Source organism: Dicentrarchus labrax, unplaced genomic scaffold, assembly GCF_905237075.1.
Source record: "Dicentrarchus labrax unplaced genomic scaffold, dlabrax2021, whole genome shotgun sequence".
NCBI lineage: Eukaryota > Metazoa > Chordata > Actinopteri > Moronidae > Dicentrarchus > Dicentrarchus labrax.
In genome coordinates, this window is record NW_026136707.1 from 6,163,968 (window position 1) to 6,183,256 (window position 19,289).

At 42.0% G+C, this 19,289-nt stretch overlaps 1 protein-coding gene across 1 annotated transcript in view; it reads left to right on the top strand.

The window, feature by feature from the left end:
• iglon5 (IgLON family member 5) overlaps nucleotides 1-16,919 on the top strand; it is a 92,835-nt gene extending 75,916 nt beyond the window's left edge. The window contains exons 3-8 of the mRNA XM_051407785.1: nucleotides 2,020-2,252; nucleotides 4,065-4,184; nucleotides 10,398-10,529; nucleotides 10,810-10,930; nucleotides 12,052-12,203; nucleotides 13,946-16,919. Coding sequence (XP_051263745.1) covers nucleotides 2,020-2,252; nucleotides 4,065-4,184; nucleotides 10,398-10,529; nucleotides 10,810-10,930; nucleotides 12,052-12,203; nucleotides 13,946-14,049 — 862 coding nt within the window. The 3' untranslated portion in view covers nucleotides 14,050-16,919. The remainder of the gene's footprint in view (nucleotides 1-2,019; nucleotides 2,253-4,064; nucleotides 4,185-10,397; nucleotides 10,530-10,809; nucleotides 10,931-12,051; nucleotides 12,204-13,945) is intronic.
• Nucleotides 16,920-19,289: the final 2,370 nt, after the last annotated feature.

The window sequence follows — 19,289 nt, forward strand, 5'->3', positions numbered from 1 at the left end:
TAGTTTGATTTAATACAGGTTTCAGGTGGATTATTCAGTCTGACTTTGTTTTATCTGAATACTTTTTAGAAGCTCAAAGATGTAACAATTTCCAATTTCTAGTAACTCACAAAAAAAAACAACTAAAAGATTAAATCAAAGTTTGAAAAAATAAACAGTATTTTGTGGCAGAATATATATTTTGCTGCTTTGCTCCCCTGTTCCATTTCACAACCCCTTTAGGTTTTTCAACCGCTTGGGGCATCCAAACCCCCAGGTTAGGAACCACTGCTTAAACTGTAGTTGCAGCACTACATATATTGGAATATTGTGGAAGTTTGATTTTATGTCACAGACCTGCTTCATCAGTAGAGATCAGATCAGATCAGATCAGATCAGATCAGATATGTGTGTGTGTGTGTGTGTGTGTGTGTGTGCGTGTGTGTGCGTGTGTGTGTGCGTGTGTGTGCGTATGTTTAGTTGGCACTCGGCAGCCAATAGCTGACAAACAAATAACTAAAGAGCTTTATAAATAAACTCCATTTTCATGTAAAATCACTTTTGCCCAAGTGGCACAAATACTTGTGTTACGCTTTAGACAAGGCTGTTGTGTTGGCTTTGATGCGGGCCATTAAGACAAGGCACATTTGATGCTATTATGGTGCTCATTTCCTCTGGGCTTGCAGTCCTGTAGCAACATCATCAGTGCAGAAGTGATTAATTTTAAAAATAGATTAATAGAACGTTGGTACACAGATAATGAATTTTTGTGGTGGAATTTTCTTATTATATTGTCTCTTTATTTAAGCCTACCAGTCACAAGCTGAATCTTAAATCAGAATAATGTTTTTTTCCCCTTTTCCTTTATTTCCTAAGCTGTTAGAAGTGGTTTAGCCCTTAGGTTATGTGTCAACCTAAACCTCAGACCAGTGCCTTGTAGCCTATTTGTTAAAGATTTCCAAGCTTACCTGCACTGTGGTTGTTATGCATTGTGGTATCACTGCCACTGACTTGGCAGGTGATCTAAGATCAACCTCAACAGTGATATTTATACAGGTCATATCAATTAAACATGAGCACTACAGAGGCATGTCCTCAAAGCTAGTTGAAGCTGGGCAAGGACATCTAGTGGCCAAGCCAAGAACTGAAGTCACACCTTTGGGACATGGTTGCTGTTCTGAAGCGTGCCACATCCCTTTGGAACAGCAATAGTGATACTGTGCTTTAATCATCACTCCATTGTAATATTTAACTGTACTTTTACTACATGTGTTTCTATTTCTGAATTTTTTTATTTTTTTTGCCAATAATTTGAATTGTGATTTCACGGCCTGATTTTGGCAAATGTCCAGTTGATATACATCTGGACTTATGTATGTATTATGGACTGCATTAAGTTACTTACAGACAAAAAGCAGCTTAGAAGAGAAGAATGAAATATGACCACTCCTCATGCAATGCTTTGCCTGCGACTGATTTTTAGAATTTGACCCATTTTGCTCCACCTGTGTAAAAGCACTGATGTATAAATCATCACTGTTTCATACTGTAGAGATAATGAATGCAGATCGTTAGGATGTAGTTGATAAAAGTTTTATGTACTGTGTAGAGATATTTTTGTATCCGTTTATGATATTCATTCATTATTGTGACAGCCACACATCTAGTAATAATTTTGGCTCCAGGATATGTAAGGTAGCAGTGACCTATGGAGGATCCCTTGGAGGACACTAGGCATGAGATGAAGTAGGTTCAGAGGAATGTAAATGATTTCCAAAGTTACATTAGGTTTACATATAAGGCTGTATTTTCCTGTGTTGGTCGAGGAGGCCTTTGTCAGAATGGTGTCCTGTCCCTTCAATAAACTTAAAGAGGTGCAGTGACGTTCTTCTGGTGGCTCCTGGATATTTAACACTGTACTGAGACACTCAATGTAGTTTTATTCCATTGATATGCCCACCCTTTTTTATATCTATACCAATGATAAAACACCTCGCCACAGTATTTAGTATCAACCTTAAACCTCCTGTCCCCTCACAGATGTCGGATCGACGAGGAGGTGACCCACAAGGCCTGGCTGAACCGCTCTAACATCCTATTCACGGGGACAGACAAGTGGTCACTGGACAAGCGTGTGACACTGGCCAACAGTAACAACAGTGACTTCTCCATCCACATCGACAAGGTTCAAATAACCGATGAGGGGCCCTACACTTGCACCTTCCAGGCCAATAACAAGCCCCGCATCGCCCACGTCTACCTCATTGTCCAAGGTAAGTAGCCGAGTTGAAAGAGAGTTGAAATCTTCTGTAAGTGACTTTAAAGAGTTTACTGCGCTGGCCCATCTCTTTAATATATCCAGAGTCTGCAGATTTGGTTGCCACTGCGACTGCAAAAGAAATATGTGTGCACCCATGGTACTAAAGGCAGCCTTGGATAAAAAAAACATCTGCTAAATGGCTTAATTATGCATTTCGTCAATTCATCCAAGTGTAGTGCTGTCTATTAGGTGTGATCGAGGTTTGACATCAGAGGAAGCAATTAAGATTTGCTATGGTTACTTTTCAATGTTCCTTTTCTGTTAAATCATGCTTAAATGTATGACAGACAACTTAGTAGTTAATGTTTTTATGATGTTTGACTATTTAAGGTTGGTAGTTATGGTTATATCAGAATGCAATTACTTGATTACGTCTTGAAAGCTTGGTTGGCCTGTGTGTGTGTGTGTGTGTGTGTGTGTGTGTGTGTGTGTGTGTGTGTGTGTGTGTGTGTGTGTGTGTGTGTGTGTGTGTGTGTGTGTGTGTGTGTGTGTGTGTGTGTGTGGCTGCAGTAAAGCAAGCCTAATGCAGGTGACAGATAACATGAAAGTCGGGTGCAATAAGAAGGCTGGAGTCCATGCCCATTTGTTATTTCCATGGGGCCAGTTAGGGTTACTTTTCTTAATAAACAGAAAGTTAGGCAGATCAGATGGATGAGGGTGTGTGTGTGTGGAGGAGATGAGGTACACAGGGAGGCTGTCCAACTGCCTGACTAAATAACTCACAGTGCAGGACCACGACTGGGGCTCAGTCATCAAGTCAGCAGCTAAGTGAGTGAGAGTCTGACTGATCCTGAGTGACACGATGTATTGGCCAAGGACGCCCAGAGGCTGGATCTCAGACCTTTTCCCCCTGCATGTGTCAGTTTTTATGCATATTTTGGACTGTGTGTAGTGCAGATTGCAGTTATTCATCACCAGCAGGGTGAAACTGAAAACTTTTAACAGGATATATTAGGAACATTCTGCTGGAACGAAAAACACGAGACCCAGCTCACAGCTCACAGGTGGCAGGGACAATGTTAGCCGCTTACTAACAGAGTTTTCACATCGCACTGCGGCCAAACAAACACTCGTGTCTGCAGGGTCCAAAGCTTGGCACAGATGACCATATATACCTAATTCCAAGACGCTTGCAATTTCAGCCCTAGCTTGATATCACACAAAATAATTACACCCTCAAGTCAGTGCATCAAGCAGGAATAGCTTCACCGCCACTCCAATCTGTGCTTTATCGCTGCAAGTATTCAACCCCAGCAAGATAGAGAAAAATAGGATCCTCTGTAGATGTCTTACAAAAAAAAAGCAATCTCATGGCCAAGCTCATTAAAAACAATGATAATGGGCCATTTAAATTCAAGGGCCATCTTGTTATCAAACTAACTACACACATACTGAGTTCGGGGCAAAAACTATATTCAGGGGTGGTCCTTTACTTCAATATTAGAAGTAAAGATTCTATCGCTTTTAAAAATGTCCTTTTTTTGAAAAATTAGATTAGATGTCAGGAGATGGAGATTTTAATGCCCATTTACAGCCATTTAGAATTCAGTGCATTTTAAGTAGACGGTCAAGCATATTGTTGCACAGTTCAGTAAGCACTCGGGCACAGATCATTAATCAACTGATTGCCTGTCTGTCTTAGGTGCAGGGATTTGCATCATACTTTAAACACCTTAATAGGCTGCAGGACCATACCCTATCAATAATGTATGAAATAAAAGGTTATTTTGAGGTCATATTTTAATCGCCTCATCTTGTTTTTCAGTGCCGGCAAGAATCGTCAACATCTCAAAAAACGTGTCGGTGAATGAAGGAGAGAATGTAAACCTCTTCTGTCTGGCAGTGGGTCGGCCTGAGCCCACAGTCACCTGGAAAAACCCAAGATGTAAGCTACCCCTTCTTGTTTGCTTGTCTTCAGATCCAGAGATCTCGTGTTCACAGCTTCACCTTTATCTCCCTGTCTTCACATTCATCCCTAACCCTGTTCAGTCTTTTATTTTTTTCTCTCTCTCATCCCAAAGGCTTATCAGCATTCAACTCATGTTCATGTCTTTATCCCCCATTCCTGTGTCATCATTCTTAAACCCAGCTGTTTAGTCTGTCCCTATCTTAAATTCATAATCCCGTATTTTCCCTGTGTCCCAATGTTTTGTCCCAAATATCCACACATTATACATAATTATCCCCACCGCGCCACCTGTAATCATCAGCATCTGTCTTCATCCACCCTGTCAACCGGCGTCACGGTGCCAACTGACGCTAACAGCCACTGTTGGCATTACATCAGCTATTTTTAGCTTCCATCGGTGTATGGAATCAGAGCTAGTTCAGGGTGGTCAGGGTGGTCATGATGTACAACTTGATAGATGAAGTCAGATCCATTTGATCTGATCAGCACAGCATTTGTTCCCTATCTGTTGCCATTTTTGTCACCACTAATGTCCAAAGTCAGGCAAATAACCATTACATGGCCTCTAGAGATTGTATGGTTTTAGGTTTTATTAGAACTGTAATGGTAGTGCTGTGTCATCTGTTTGGCACATAAAGAGAATTGCTATGCACTGAATATACCAATGTGCTATGACTCAATATCCCTAAGTATATTTTACTACAGTAATTGTTGCCATTTAAACAAAGAAGGCTTGTCTCTTATGACTTCTGTAGTTTTGTAATACAATGTTTGTTGTTCCTTTCAATTTGGCTCTGCACATGCAACACTATGCATGTGGCAAAATATCCACACTGAGTAGATGTACAAGGTGTTTCGTTTTCAGAAAAAGGTTAGAATATTATGTACACTGTGTGACATGGTGCTTTGGTAGACGTTTGTTTTGTATTTTTATGGTTATTTTATTATGATGGGGATTATTTGCTTGCATGCAGGAGCTCTGTGACAGAGTTTGTTTTTTTGTGTGAGATGTTTGTGTGCCAGGAAGTTCTAAAATATCTTTGATTGGAGTTCTGAATATGGCAGATGAATTTTATAGGGAGTTAAAAGAACAAGGGTTGTTATTTTAAAAATTTCAGGGATTTTGAAAGTCAAATAATGGACTCTTTGTGAAGCTGTATTGCATCTGAAACCAAAGTAGTGGTTAAAGCATTTTTTTTTTTTTCACACAACAGTATTGGCTTTATTGTAGCTGACTACAGCAACGGCAACACAGATCAAATGCAGCACAGAGACAGCAATAATAAATAGGTCAGTGTGAACAACTACTCAACATGGTGTAATTATACTGTAAGGCCAATAAATGCACAACCTACTGTATATTGTATTGTTGTACTTACAGACAGCTTTTGGCTTGCTCAGAGGTCTGTTCCTCCTTGTCTCTCCTTTGCATGTCCCTGGGTTAGCCTGCTGTGCATGCAATGTCCTTCTCTGCACAGTTAGTGTTACCTACACAATACAGTACCTCAGGCAGGGACAGGCAGAAGAGGAGAAAACGAAAGCATGCATGAACGCACACCTGCAGCAAACACACATACACAACCTTACATCACAAACTCAGTGCGGTTGTCCTCACTTGCAAGTCTACTGCATTTCTCCTCTGTCAGCAGTAATCCTCCCTCTCTAACCTCCCCCACCATCTCACACCGCCTCCCCTTCTTCTTCCTCTCCCCCACCGATAACCCCTCAGCTTGCCGAGAGAGAGAGAGAGAGAGAGAGAGAGAGAGAGAGAGAGAGAGAGAGAGAGAGAGAGAGAGAGAGAGAGAGAGAGCATTGCTATTCCGTCTGAGTCTCTGCAACCAAGCCATCAGTTGCAGGAGACCAGGGGCGGTGGACGAGCCCGAAGAAACAGCAAGAAGCTGCCAGCCATCTGTCCCCATTACTCAGAGACTGCATAGAGAAATTGCAGGGAGGAGGGGGATGAGGAGAACTGTGTACGTGGAGGTTGAGTGGAAAATGTGTGTGTGTGCGTCAGGAGGTGGTGGGATGGGAGGCGGTGCATCACCTCAGAGGTTAGACAGAGACCTGCTAAAAGTCTTCAACCCCTTTTGCAACTTGTCTGCATAGTTACCATAGTCCTTACTCACAAACATAGTGATGCTGCTCTGCACTCCTTCATCTTCACCAAAGCAAAGATACAATCTGTCGCAGCCATTCACTCTCACTGGCATCCATCAGTTGACCCACTCAGAGACATACAGGCATTTTGTCTCATTCAGTTAAATACACCAGCACATCAGGGCCTTATCATTTGACATCCCATCCGTTAAAAACACACACACACACACACACACACACACACACACACACACACACACACACACACACACAATGAATGAATGGATGCTTGTGACAGTGGGGAGAAAGAGAAGCAATGTGCTTTTAATAAGTCAGCAATATGATAAGCATTTATACATTTGACAGGGAGTTTGTGAGACTGGTTAAATGATTTGGAGGTTGGGTCTGGGTGACATTACTGGTATGTGTTGGATCCAAAATTTTGACTCAATTACAGAGCTGGTTCGACTAAAAAGGGAAGGCAGAGGTTGGCAACAGGCAAGCATTTAGCAGAAGCAAAGAAATCCAAAAACTGGGAATCAGAAGCAGGTGGGACCAAAGGCTTGAACACTATAGTTACAGCAGCAAGGACGATTTAGTAGAGGACAAGCGTTGGTATGTGGGTGTATATACTGAGTGGGGTTGATGAGGGACAGGTGGGGCTTGATGAGAGAATTAATAGCAGGTGTGCAGGTTGGGTGTGGAAATCAGATGATTGGAAAAGGCAGGAGTCTGAAGGCACCCGGTAAAAAGAGAAACAGTGTTGCCAGAGAGTGCTGACAAGTATATTTTTCAAATATCCTGCTCAGTACACAATTTTTTAATAAACAAATGTAACAAATGGGTCCTTTGGATCTGTATTTTTGTCATTGTTAAGTATTTATATGCACTTCACTTAGTGGCTGTGGCTCAGAGGCAGAGCGGGTCGTTCCTTAATCGGAAAGTTGTGGGTTCGATCCCCGGCTCCTGCTGCCACATGTCGAAGTATCCTTGAGCAAGATACTGAACCCCAAATTGCTCCCGATGCCGTGCATCGGTGTGTGAATGTGTATGAATGTTAGTTTCTGTTCGATGGACTTTGCCATCACTGAGTGAATGTGTGTGAAAGGGTGAATGTGGCACGTAGTGTAAAAGCGCTTTGAGTGGTCGGAAGACTAGAAAGGCGCTATACAAGTACAGGTCCATTTACCATTTACTTAGATGCAAGGCTATCAGAAAAACAGTATCAGTGAAAAATGGCAAGGCCTGCATACTTTTATGCCACACAATGTTTCGATCCTAGTTGGATCTTCATCAGGTCATAATGTTTTCATCAATGTTAACAAATCCCATTAAAAGAACAAAACCAAGAGTGTGTTAGTCTGTCTCTCCAACTTCCCTACCCCTCTTGGCTCTCCTTCACCAGCCCATGTGTTCATACTGAAGACCATCCATCCCTTAAACTGGTCCTGAATATACAGTTTAATATTCAGAAATGTAAAAATGATTACACACACACAGTTGTGTATAGCAAACATCACTTAGACAGGAGTAAATATTTATTGGTAACTATTTTCCACCATGTATTTACAGCAGGAGGACAATGTGGGACTGACTCAAAATTAGATAATGTGTGGCTTATTGATGCGTTTTTAATAGTTTTTGGGTAATAATGGAAGTCTGTGACACAGAGGAATACAGGGAAGTGCCGGGATAAGGTGGCTTTCCTGGTTTAAATTCTGCTTTAGCTTCATTTAGCTCAACTAACACACATTTCAGACCTTGTAACTCTTTCAAATGACAGGTTTTACAGTCTGTCAGCCTGTCCATTCTTCTGTTTTAACCCGACATCAGACCTCTCTGCCTTTACGGTAGTTTTTGTAATGGAAATGGATAAGAGGAGCTGAGAAATCAAGTGCCCTGATGATCTAGTCAGGCTCAAAGTGCTGCCGGGAAATAGAGCACGATTTCACTGTAGGGAAGGCCAGAACCCCTGATCCTTTTTCCCCCCTCTCATTCATACACCCCCCTCTCCTCTCAGGTGCAATCCAACTATCTCTGGTGGTCAGGAGTCAGGCTCCTTCAAAAGCCATAAGTGGTTGATGGAGCTGTATTTTACAGGCCATTGTAGGAGTGCCAGGGGCCGGCTCCAGTCAGATATGATCTCCCACCAAAGTGGAGAGAGGTGTGCGATGCCGGTCCAGAGATCTCTAGGGATGGAGAGGGAGGGAAAGTAAGGGAGAGTGAGAGGGCTGCTTTGCCGTCATATTACATCACACACAGGTGCTGGGGATGGAAAGTCCATGAAAGAACCAACCACATCAAATACCCAACTTCATATCTCTGTTTCCCTCTGTTGCAGTTTCTCTCTTTTTCCTCTATCTTTATATCTGTGTATCTCTTTCAGTCTCTTGCTCAGTATTTCTTGCAAATTACCACTCTCTGTGTCTGTAATGCGCTCTCTAGCGCTCAGTTGCTCTCATTTCTTATTTTTTTTGTCCTTTTTATTTCTTGGAAGTCATCTGTAACAGCCTTGTGTGTAATTTCTCCAGTGCTAGTTGTCTGATTCTATCTTTTTCTCTCTTTTTCCCCTTGATGCTGTCGCAGCTTCCCCCCTCTGGCAAAGTTGGTTGCTCTGCCTGCCTGACAGAGATGTCACAAGAGAGCTATATTTATTAGACTAATGGAATGAGTGAATAACATTGCACCCACCCCACCCCATCACCCGGGCGCCCGCCCGCACTCGCTCGGGTGGCACAAGCAGCCATCACCGCGGCTGTCGCTCGCTGCTCAGCCTCTGCCGCAGCAGCTGCAAATAATCGTCTCCAGCTCAGTAGCCGCACTAATAATCCTCCAGTATAATCTTCAATTAGAACCGCCGCGCTAATCTCTGACAGGAATAATCATGGCGTTTAGTGTCTTTTTTTTGTGTGTGTGTTTGCGTTGGTGTTGCTCACAAATGTACTCAGGAGCCGTTTGTGTGTTTGTGAGGGGAAGTAAAGGTCCACTGATTGACAGTGGTTGTGTGTATGTTTGGGAGGCTTTGAAAGGGAAAAGTGAGCTGCAATTTAAGAGCTGGATTTCCTTGTTAGTGGTGAGATTATATATTATGTCGTGTTCCACAGTCTGACTTCTTTAATGGGGTAAAGGGGAGAAAAAAAAGGCCTAATGGTTTTGGAGGCTGTGAGACAGCTGGCTGCTAAGACTTGCAGGGAGGAGGGGGTGTACCCTCGCTCTCATTCTTCTTCTCTCTCCGCTCTCTTTCTCTCTCTGCCACTGTCGATCCAATAACACCCCCAACATCCATTCCCTCACATGAAGGAGCAATAACTTGTAGCCCGTCCCTTCGACTCTCCCCTCTGAAGAGATTCTGTGGCTGTTTGTCGCCTGCGGAAAAAGAGTGAAAAGTGCGAGACTGGCTAATTTGGTTTTGGGGGCACCTGGGAGTTTGTCAACATCAAATAAGAGCCAAATATTCTTCTCACTACGTAATGTAGTGAACAAGCCGGCACCCCCTGGTGTATTCACTGCTTGGAAGCAAAGCTTACAATTTCCCCTGACACTATAAAAGTAATGGTGTCACTGCTGTCAAATCATGTTTACTTACTTTGAAATCTAAACAAAAAATCACCAACTGACCCATTATTTTACTGAACAAACCAGCTTGAGGCACTCAGTTTGGGTCATGTGACAGATATGACTGAAATATAATCAGTTTTTTCTTGATTACAGATATTTGATTAGGTCTTAAGTGGAATTGCATTGTTTTTTCATTCATTTGCATTTCATGTTGTTGTTTTCTGTTGTCCAAATTAATGATTCCTAGCTGCAAATTGTAATTAAAAACAAACAAAATGAGAAAAGTTTTGAGTGTGGAACACGGTTCATTGCATTAAACATCGATTTGACTTATTGTAATTGCTCTGTGCTGCGTATATTATCTGTGGACAATAGTCGTATGCATATCATGAGATTGATTTCTATGATGTTATGTGATATGCATTGACGCCTCCCCCATGCTCTTAGCTTGGGTGTCAGCTGAATCCAAGGTAGTAAACCAGTAGCCTTGCATTTGATATATAGTGACCTTTGACATCTGCCTTATGTCAATAGTTGGGTTGGTGAGTGATGGGGAGTTCCTCGACATCACAGAGATTAAGAGGCAGCAGGCTGAGGACTACGAATGCATCACCAACAATGGAGTGGCTCCACCCGATCAACGCAAGGTCAAGGTCACGGTCAACTGTGAGTATCCCTCTCTGCGCCACAACCCAGCGGCAATAATTCAACTCACACTGGACCTCCTACATTATAGCACAATGATGTATTAACAATATATGTAAATACTGTAGATGCATTATTATGTATGAATTCATACATCTTAATTTGTTCTCTGGGGGGGGGTTTCTACCTTGTTACCTTGTGGCTGACCTGACTTGACTTCTCTGTGAAGGCAGATTTATAATAATTGCAAAATTCCCTCCTTCTGTTTGTCCATTCTTTTCTCCCTACTTTTCACTACCAGACCCTCCCATGATTACAGACATGAAGAACATGCCAGCCCAATTGGGTAAAACAGCCATCTTGCGTTGTGAAGCCATGGCGGTCCCACCAGCTGTCTTCGAGTGGTACAGAGATGACCACAGGTGAGACCACTCAATGCTAAATCAAAAAAAAAATCCCAAAACACTGGGCTTGCATTTTAGTGTTGATGTAGAAAACTTTCGAAAAAATGACGCAGGCCTGCTCAGACACAGTTGGGGGGCTGTAGCTGTGAAGTGAAAAAGACAACCTTTCCCTATAACACACTCTGTGAGCTCTCATTTTAAATGTCAGTAGAGCCGATCACATAGGTGCCGGCATTAAACAGTATTTTTGATTTGTGACGTTGACATTTATTGTTCACTGTCTCAGCGACACAGCACAAGAATAACGGTGCGCCTGGTTAACATGTAGCGTTTATGAGCATCAATCAAATCACTGTTTTATACCAACCAGTTGTCTCACAACAGAAAACATGTTAATGGGAGCAGTTGAATTGTGTGTTCAGCAATATTAAAAACACATTATACAGTAGGTGATTGCAGAGAAAAGGAGGAAACATAAGAGAGATATAACCAGCTGAGGCTCAGCAGGATAACTCGACTGACATTTCAGTGTGGGCAGAGATCTTTACAGAAATTATCTGAAAAAGTTGGACATTTTCACACATAAACAGCATTTTCTGATTCAGCCAGCTTACTGTGGACAGAGTCTTGGCCACCGTCCATTCATCTAACCTCTGACATTAGTATTGGTCTGAGATAATCATGTATGTTTTTGCCATCACTGGAGAAATATTAGCTTGTTGGAAACCTATTTGCTCTCTATTACCTACACATAATCTGTCCTTCCAAGTTTGTAAAAGGTCCCAGCGAGCATAGAAGAGTGAGGGTGATTTGGCATCAGGCAAAGCAAGATGCAGAAGTACTTAGAAAAGCTTTTGCCAGCCAGAGAGAGCTGTTAATAGAGTATAATGGGCCCCAGCAGGAGGTCTCTGTTATTTATGGACTGTTAGATTTCACTATTAGTACAAGGTGAGATATGCGGAGGGGGACTTTGTTGCATGGTCGTCTTTGGAGAAACAGAAAAAAAAAGCCTCTTAGGCGGGCTGAGTCACTAGGTGTGATGATATGTTGTGTTATCTCTCTTTCTCTGTCACACTCTTTTTCTTTTTTTTCTTCCTGCTTCCTTCATTCCCTTTTGCTCCCCCACCACTACCACCCAGGCCGGTAGAGAGTGACAACACCCTGAGGATCAAAAACGAGAAGACGCGCTCGCTGTTGCTGTTCACCAATGTGACAGAGAAACACTTTGGCAACTACACCTGCTTTGCCTCAAACCGTCTGGGGGCTTCCAACGCCAGCATGCTGCTGTTTCGTAAGTTATCCCACAAAACATGCAGGTGCATGCACACAGTGACACTGTGTACACATGTATGCAAATCCAAGCTTTCACAAATACACAAGTACGCTCACTTTTATCTCATGTGACTATCAATCAACGTGCAAGAGTTTGAACAGACGTGACACACTACCACAAAGCGACACATATGCAGTGACACACTGTTCTTCCCCCTTCGCCCTGTCTCATTTTCACTCTGCACACAGCACAGCATTTTCTCAGCCCTCTCCTCCCTCCTTCTCCCCATTTTCGTTATTCTCCGCCCCATTAAAGCTTTGCTTGCCTATATTACCATCTCTCTCTCTCACTCTCTCTCTCATTCGTTCACGCTCTCACCCTCCATCTCTTGTCCATACACATTCCTGCATGCACATACACAGACTGTCGCTCTGCTCTGTCCCGTTACGCAAGAAGTTGTCATTTCACTCCAAGCCCAATTCACATTAACCGTCCCCAATGAGCGATTTCCTACCCTTCCATTTCCCGTCACCCTCCCACCCCGCCCCCCCTTTAGTGCATTCGGCATTACCATCTTAAGTGAGTCCTTCATCTATCCCCTTTCTTCTTTCATTCCTTTACCCATTATCTCGGGCCAGTCTCCCTTCAATGACTCACTCCCCCGTCAGACCCATACATCTTCCTGCTCTCTTTTTCCACCAACGCTGCCTCTTCTGTCAGCCTATCTCTCCATCATCTGTCCTTCTGCCTCCTCTTTCCTTCCTAATCACCTCCTGCCATCATTAGAACACAACAAACCCCATTCTGTTCTGGACCAGGCACGGAAAATCGGGCCATAATCGGATACTTTGGTGGCATTTCTATTCATATGCTGTCCCTCACTGTCATTGCCTCCACTGACTTTGTTTCCCTGGTTTGGTAACTCTTTTGTTTACCATTTTAAAAGGTGCCACATGTAGCATTGTAACATCAACAACACGCTATCACATCAAAATTGGCACATTATTGTAATTACCCTCAACCAATGAGGCCATTCCTGAGACCATTGGCAGCCTCTACTAGCTTCCACTCTACACTGTTTCATTTTTGGCCTCCAGGTTAGATTTTGGAAATCTACTATACTGCCTAATGGCACAAAACTAACACGGGTGAAACTAATAACAATAATAAAAGCTGCATTCCATTTAGTTTCTCCATTCCCAGGGTGCTTGTATTGTGCATGTGGGTTTAGTAGCTTTGATTCCTGACACACCTAAATGGAACAGAGCCATCAAAAATGTTACTAGTTTGACCTGTTTGACAAGTCAAAATGTCAACCCTGTAGGTCTAAACAGTGTATTTTAATGATTTTGACATACACAGCCTTCCGTATTTCTATACATATATATATATTTTTATATATATATATTTAATAACACATTTTAAATGAGTAATTTTCATCATATAAAAAAATAAATGAGGCTTCAGATGGTGTAATGAGTGCAAAGTTCTTGGAATATGGGAAGTGTAGTTGTAATTTTGAAAAACACTGTATCACTATTGTAACACATGTCTCAATTGTCTACAGTAATTATGCCAAGGTATCAGAATTAATTTGGTTAATTAATTTTGAAATGTTTAGAAATATATGCAAGCTGTCACAAACAGAGACCACTTATTTCTAACAGTGTCAATAGCTTTCTGCATGTTTTTAACTGTACATATTTGTCCTTTTCCCCCCCTACCTCCTCTCTTCTTCTGGTCCTTCTGTTTTCATCCAGGACCGGGGGCCATACAGGGGCGAGGGACCGGTTTACATGCAGGAATGAGTGTCAGCGTGTGTGTTTGGGTTTCCCTCTCTGCTTTTCTTCTGCTGAAGGTGTAAAGATCGAGCTCCACCTGGAATTGTCCCTTAACGTCCCTGAAAGGCCCGCCTCCCCCTCCCTCCCTCTCTTCCCCTCTCGGAAAGGAAGAAGGAAATGAAATTCTTTAATTACGAACCCATCACTGTGAACAAAAAGAATATGCATTAATCCAGGAGCCATTGAATCATTACATAACACACAACCACATCACACCCCCACCCACAAAACCTGAGCACCCTCAATTCAATTTCGAGGTCAAATCATTGCCATTATCTCTTCCTCTCTCTCTCACACACACACACACAGTCTGTCTCTCTCTCTTTTTGTCTCCCAGAATGCCTTGCAGATTTGTCTGACTTGGTACTTCCTTCCTCACCCTATTTTCCCCTCATTATTACCACTCGGCTGATGTTGATAGAGAGTGTACATTAATGATTATTGTGTCGGTGAACAAGAAAATAGATAATCTAACAACTGGACGATCATTTATGTAATATACTACATAGACTAATGACTCACCTACAATGTTTGCCTTATGGAAATGATACATTAAATCACAATATTATGGTGGATATTTATGGAAATTATAGTTATAATGTGGTACTGGCGGTCATGTGACCTTTGAAAATTGTCCAATTGGTGGCCATGTGACGTGTCACCCTTTGATCACACACCTACACACTCACACACACACACACACACGTATGGATTTTTGATTTTAACTGTGTAGCAGTGAAGCTGCTATGAATGATGTCAAAATGTATTAAAAAAAAGGGTGGGTGGTGACGGCGTTGGTCTTAAGTACCCCTTTATGTAATTTGGGGGGTTTATACCAAGGTTTCGCATGTGGACACCCTCACTACCCAAACCTTTTTAGCCCCACCCCCCTGCCCCTCTGTTCAACGTGCTCTGTCTAGTCGCCCTTCGCATCGCTATAGTGTTCTCTGCTCCGTGTCACCCCTCTCCTCCCTCCGTCTTCCTCCCCAGTGTAAATATATGCAGTACAGAGGCCATGCCGGCGACCTCAAGTTGCCTGGCACAGAACAACATCTCCCATCAGCCTCGACTACGCTCCAGCTTTCTGAAGCAGCAAGAGACTGTCCAGTGACAACAATATCTTCTGTTTCAAAGCTGCAGCTCCATCCTCTTTGTCGCTTGTTAATAGCATGTACCGGTTAGAGATGTTCCTATTGTGAGTCCATACTCCCTACACTCCCTCCCTCCCCTCCTTCCCTGCACTGTGTCTGTTTTGCTCTGCAAGGTTACCTGCTTTTACTTTTTTGGTGTTAATAATAGTACAGATGATGATGATGTTAATAAGTATTTGAATAACTATGAATAGTAATTCCATGTGAGAAAAAAAATGAACAAAATCTGATGGTAATGAGCCGTGCGTGGGAAAAATAATTTTTGTACTTTACTCTGAGAAGTCACACACATTGAACGACTACAATGAAAAAACAAACAAAAAAAAGATGTAAAGTTTTCGAAGTGATGTGCTCTATTTTGCCATGACAAGCTTTTTAAAAACGCATTTGAAACAGTCTGAGGGATTATTTCATCCGAGTCCAGAAGCAGTGAATGATGATATAATTTATAATTTGTAACAGTTTATGTATTGGACTCTTTTTCTCATGCTGTTAACTGCATCACACACACACATTTACAGCATATTTGTCCACTTATCATAGTGTGTCTCTCTCCGATCAGCTAGATAAATGATTTGGATCCATGTCAGTCTCTGGTCGTGGCCGTAAGTCGGTTCTTGTTCAGCCCGACCGCAGGGAGATAAAGATGTAATTAGCCATTACCTGTGGCTGGCTAAGTGAAGGAGCCTGGGCTCCACCTGTCCCTCCTGCCAGCCAGTGATGGCCCCCATAAATCAAGCTCAATCCTGCCACTGACAGGAATCCTCTTCAAGGACAACCTCGCCTTGGTGCACCAGTATTCCCTCCAATGTGTACCTGTGACATGCAGGCGTGGGCACTACAAAACCCCCATGGCACAATTATCCATCCAGTTCCCCCGCACAGCACAAACAGTGGGAGGTAAGCCCATATTTCAATACAGTGGCTCTACGGTTTCTCCACTGAAACACTGTTCCACTCACATGCAGCGACTATATGCAAATTTGCCATAATGAACCTGCACGGAGAGATGAGTTTACCCCGACTGAACCCTGACTACTGCGACCTTAAAGGGGAATAACTCATTATTGAATCAATTGTCTGAATGTGTTTTGTTTCAAACCAGCAATAACCCCTAACTCTACTGTGCAAGAGGTATCAGATATGGTTAAAGCTGTGGTGTAATATCTGAAAAATTTCCATTAACAAGGTATATCAAATCAGTCTGTTGTTGTACTATTACTGTGTACAGTACTATGAAATGATTGTGAAGCTCTGTTTAAATGGCCCTTAATCTAAAACACTACATGTTGTACTCAAAAAGTCTTGCCCTCTGCGATGTAGTCGGGTTGTCTGTGTGACAGAACACACACTGTTTGTGCATGCATGTTGTTGCTCCTATAATGACGGATTCCATTTCAAGCACAAGAGCAGGTCGTTTGGTCAGTGCATCTTTTTTCTGTCTCAATCACCATTTCATCTCCTCAGTATCTGTCTTTAATGCTGTATTTTTTTTTTGTTCCCCACTCCCATACTGTACACTGTTCCATGTCAGCGTCCCACTGGATTTGTCAGTGGCATATAACATCTGTATGTACATAATCTGTCCTTGATGAAGAAAAACAACAAAAAAACAGAAGAAAACATAAAAAAAAAAGAACCACGGACAAAAATATAACATACTGTCATGTTTCTCAATGTGGGTTTGAAAAAGCACGTCAATGTTCATGTATGGGTGGATTTTGAAAAAAAAAAAAAAACAAGCAAACATTGTATGTTGTGTTCAGGTTTATGGGTTAAGGGTCCAGATGGAGGGGAATTTGGGCAATATGACTTGAAATCATGGAGTGGTGATAAACAGAATGTGGGCATTTGTACAAACAAACAGCAAAAGAACATGTTTTTATGAGTCATGATGTATGTAAATGAGTCACACTTATGGTGTGATAGAGGGGCACTGGAGAGGGTGTGGGCAAGGAGGCCACAGATCCCCTGGGTGAACAATTGGAGTGTAGATGAGGATGCTGTCGAGAGAGCACCCGGCCCCACGGGCCTGTGGGAGGATACCCTGACAATGCAAATCCAAAAGCTGAGAGCCAGAGGGAGATGGGATGACACTAACCAGACACTGAACTCTCCATTTAGGGGAAGAAGATAGACAGGCGCTCATATTGCATTTCCAAACTTTGGCGCTCCCAAGAGAAGGTGTACCACACACTATTTATGGTTGCACTATGTAATATGAATAGCATTAACATAGCCTTGATCACAAACACAGTCTGGCCTACTTCAAGTGTATAAATAACACCCCAACTGGGGTTCAATGAGTTTACAGTGATATAAACAAGACGTTTGCTCGGCCCCTAATTACATTCGGCGCACCCTGATGAGAAAGTGTTGATTGGCTCCTGCAGCTGAAGGTTATGATGATCTGTTTACAGAATCTTTGTTAATAAGGTGCCATGGAGTTGTTGTTTAGACCTTACACAACTAGAACATAGTTTACAGTACATAGCATTATATTGCACTTTAATAGCTGTACTTTAGTTTGTTCGTGGCAAATTTTATTTAATGAGTTTACACAGGTGATAGCTGGAGAAGGAGGTGAATTCATATAGTTAATAATTAGACACTTTTTGTTTTGTTTTTATTTTTGTTAACATATCAGTGCAGTGTTGCGACATGGATTTTTGGAACAGGGTTTGTAAAATACTTTGAAATACATTTTATTTACGGTCACTGAGCACGGTGCCTTTGCTGAGAAGAGTCAGGTAATGGAGCTCTTTAGGTTATAAGGACTGACACAGCACATTGTTCCTGAACTGATGCAGTGATATAGTAAAATAATGATGGTGCTTTAAAGCCAAGACTGTAGAATAGTAAAAAGAAGTGTACAGTTGGCCTGGAGAAGGTTTGAATGTACTGCTTTCTTCATTTTATACGTGGCAGGGTCCGGCTTTCCTACAACACCCTCCCCTTATAGAACAGATCCCGGACAGACTTTCAATTCAGAATGCAATGGTTAATCAATACATTCGACTGAATGGCTTTGGAATAGAGCAATTGCTCCCCGGCCTGCCTTACCAGGTCCCCAGAAGCTGAATTGATCAAATGTCTATAGACCAGCCTTAGAACAGAGAGCATAATTCATCATGCCTGATACAAGACACCCCTAATTGTGCATCGATTTTAAGCCCTTCTCTGAAACTATTTGGGCAAGCTGTAATGTCAGCTCAGTAAACTATGTGTTCAGAGCTATGGGTCAGATCCAGCGAATGAAGGATTAATCACCTGTTTTTCTTTTCTAGTCAGTCTAGGTTGGTATTTCTTGTTTGTTTTGCTGCATAATATAGTACAAACATGCTCCCTGGACATATAATTTACCGGCTGCTATGGTACATTATATTATATTATTAATGACAGAAATGTAACCTATATATTTTTCAGTTGCCAGTGTCAGCAGCTATTGACACTTGGTATCTAGAGTCTTACGTCTGGTTGTAAAATACACACATTATAATATTATAGGAAATTATATGTAACAGATTAAAATTTACTAATGTGAGACACAGACGTTGCAGCACCAGAGTCAGTATACCAAAAGGATATGCTATGCAGAGTGACAATTATATATGAATGATTATCATTGTTCTAAATCCCCTGTTCACGTCCTTTATAGCAAAGCATGCCTAATTCCCATATATTATCCTAATTATCCATTGTTTACCAACTATCTACAGGCTCATTCAGTTCTCTTGGGCAAAGTCAGTGTTGCAAGTCTATTAAGGCCCAGTACTTTTCCATTACCACAGCTAATGAGTGCATTAGTATACAGCATGCTAGACAGGATTGTGACGAAAAAAGTCTCAATAACATTGGGCACGAGGACACTTCAGGTGTTGGAAATGACATCATTGTTAATTTAAACAGTCACCTGGCCGTTGCAAGATGTTCTGTATAGCTAGATTAGTGCTCATTAATTGCTGTTGTTGCATAGAAACAGTTAGATAGATACTGTAGATAGATAGATAGATAGATAGATAGATAGATAGATAGATAGATAGATAGATAGATAGATAGATAGATAGATAGATAGATAGATAGATAGATAATGTTTTAATGCTGTGTTTAGT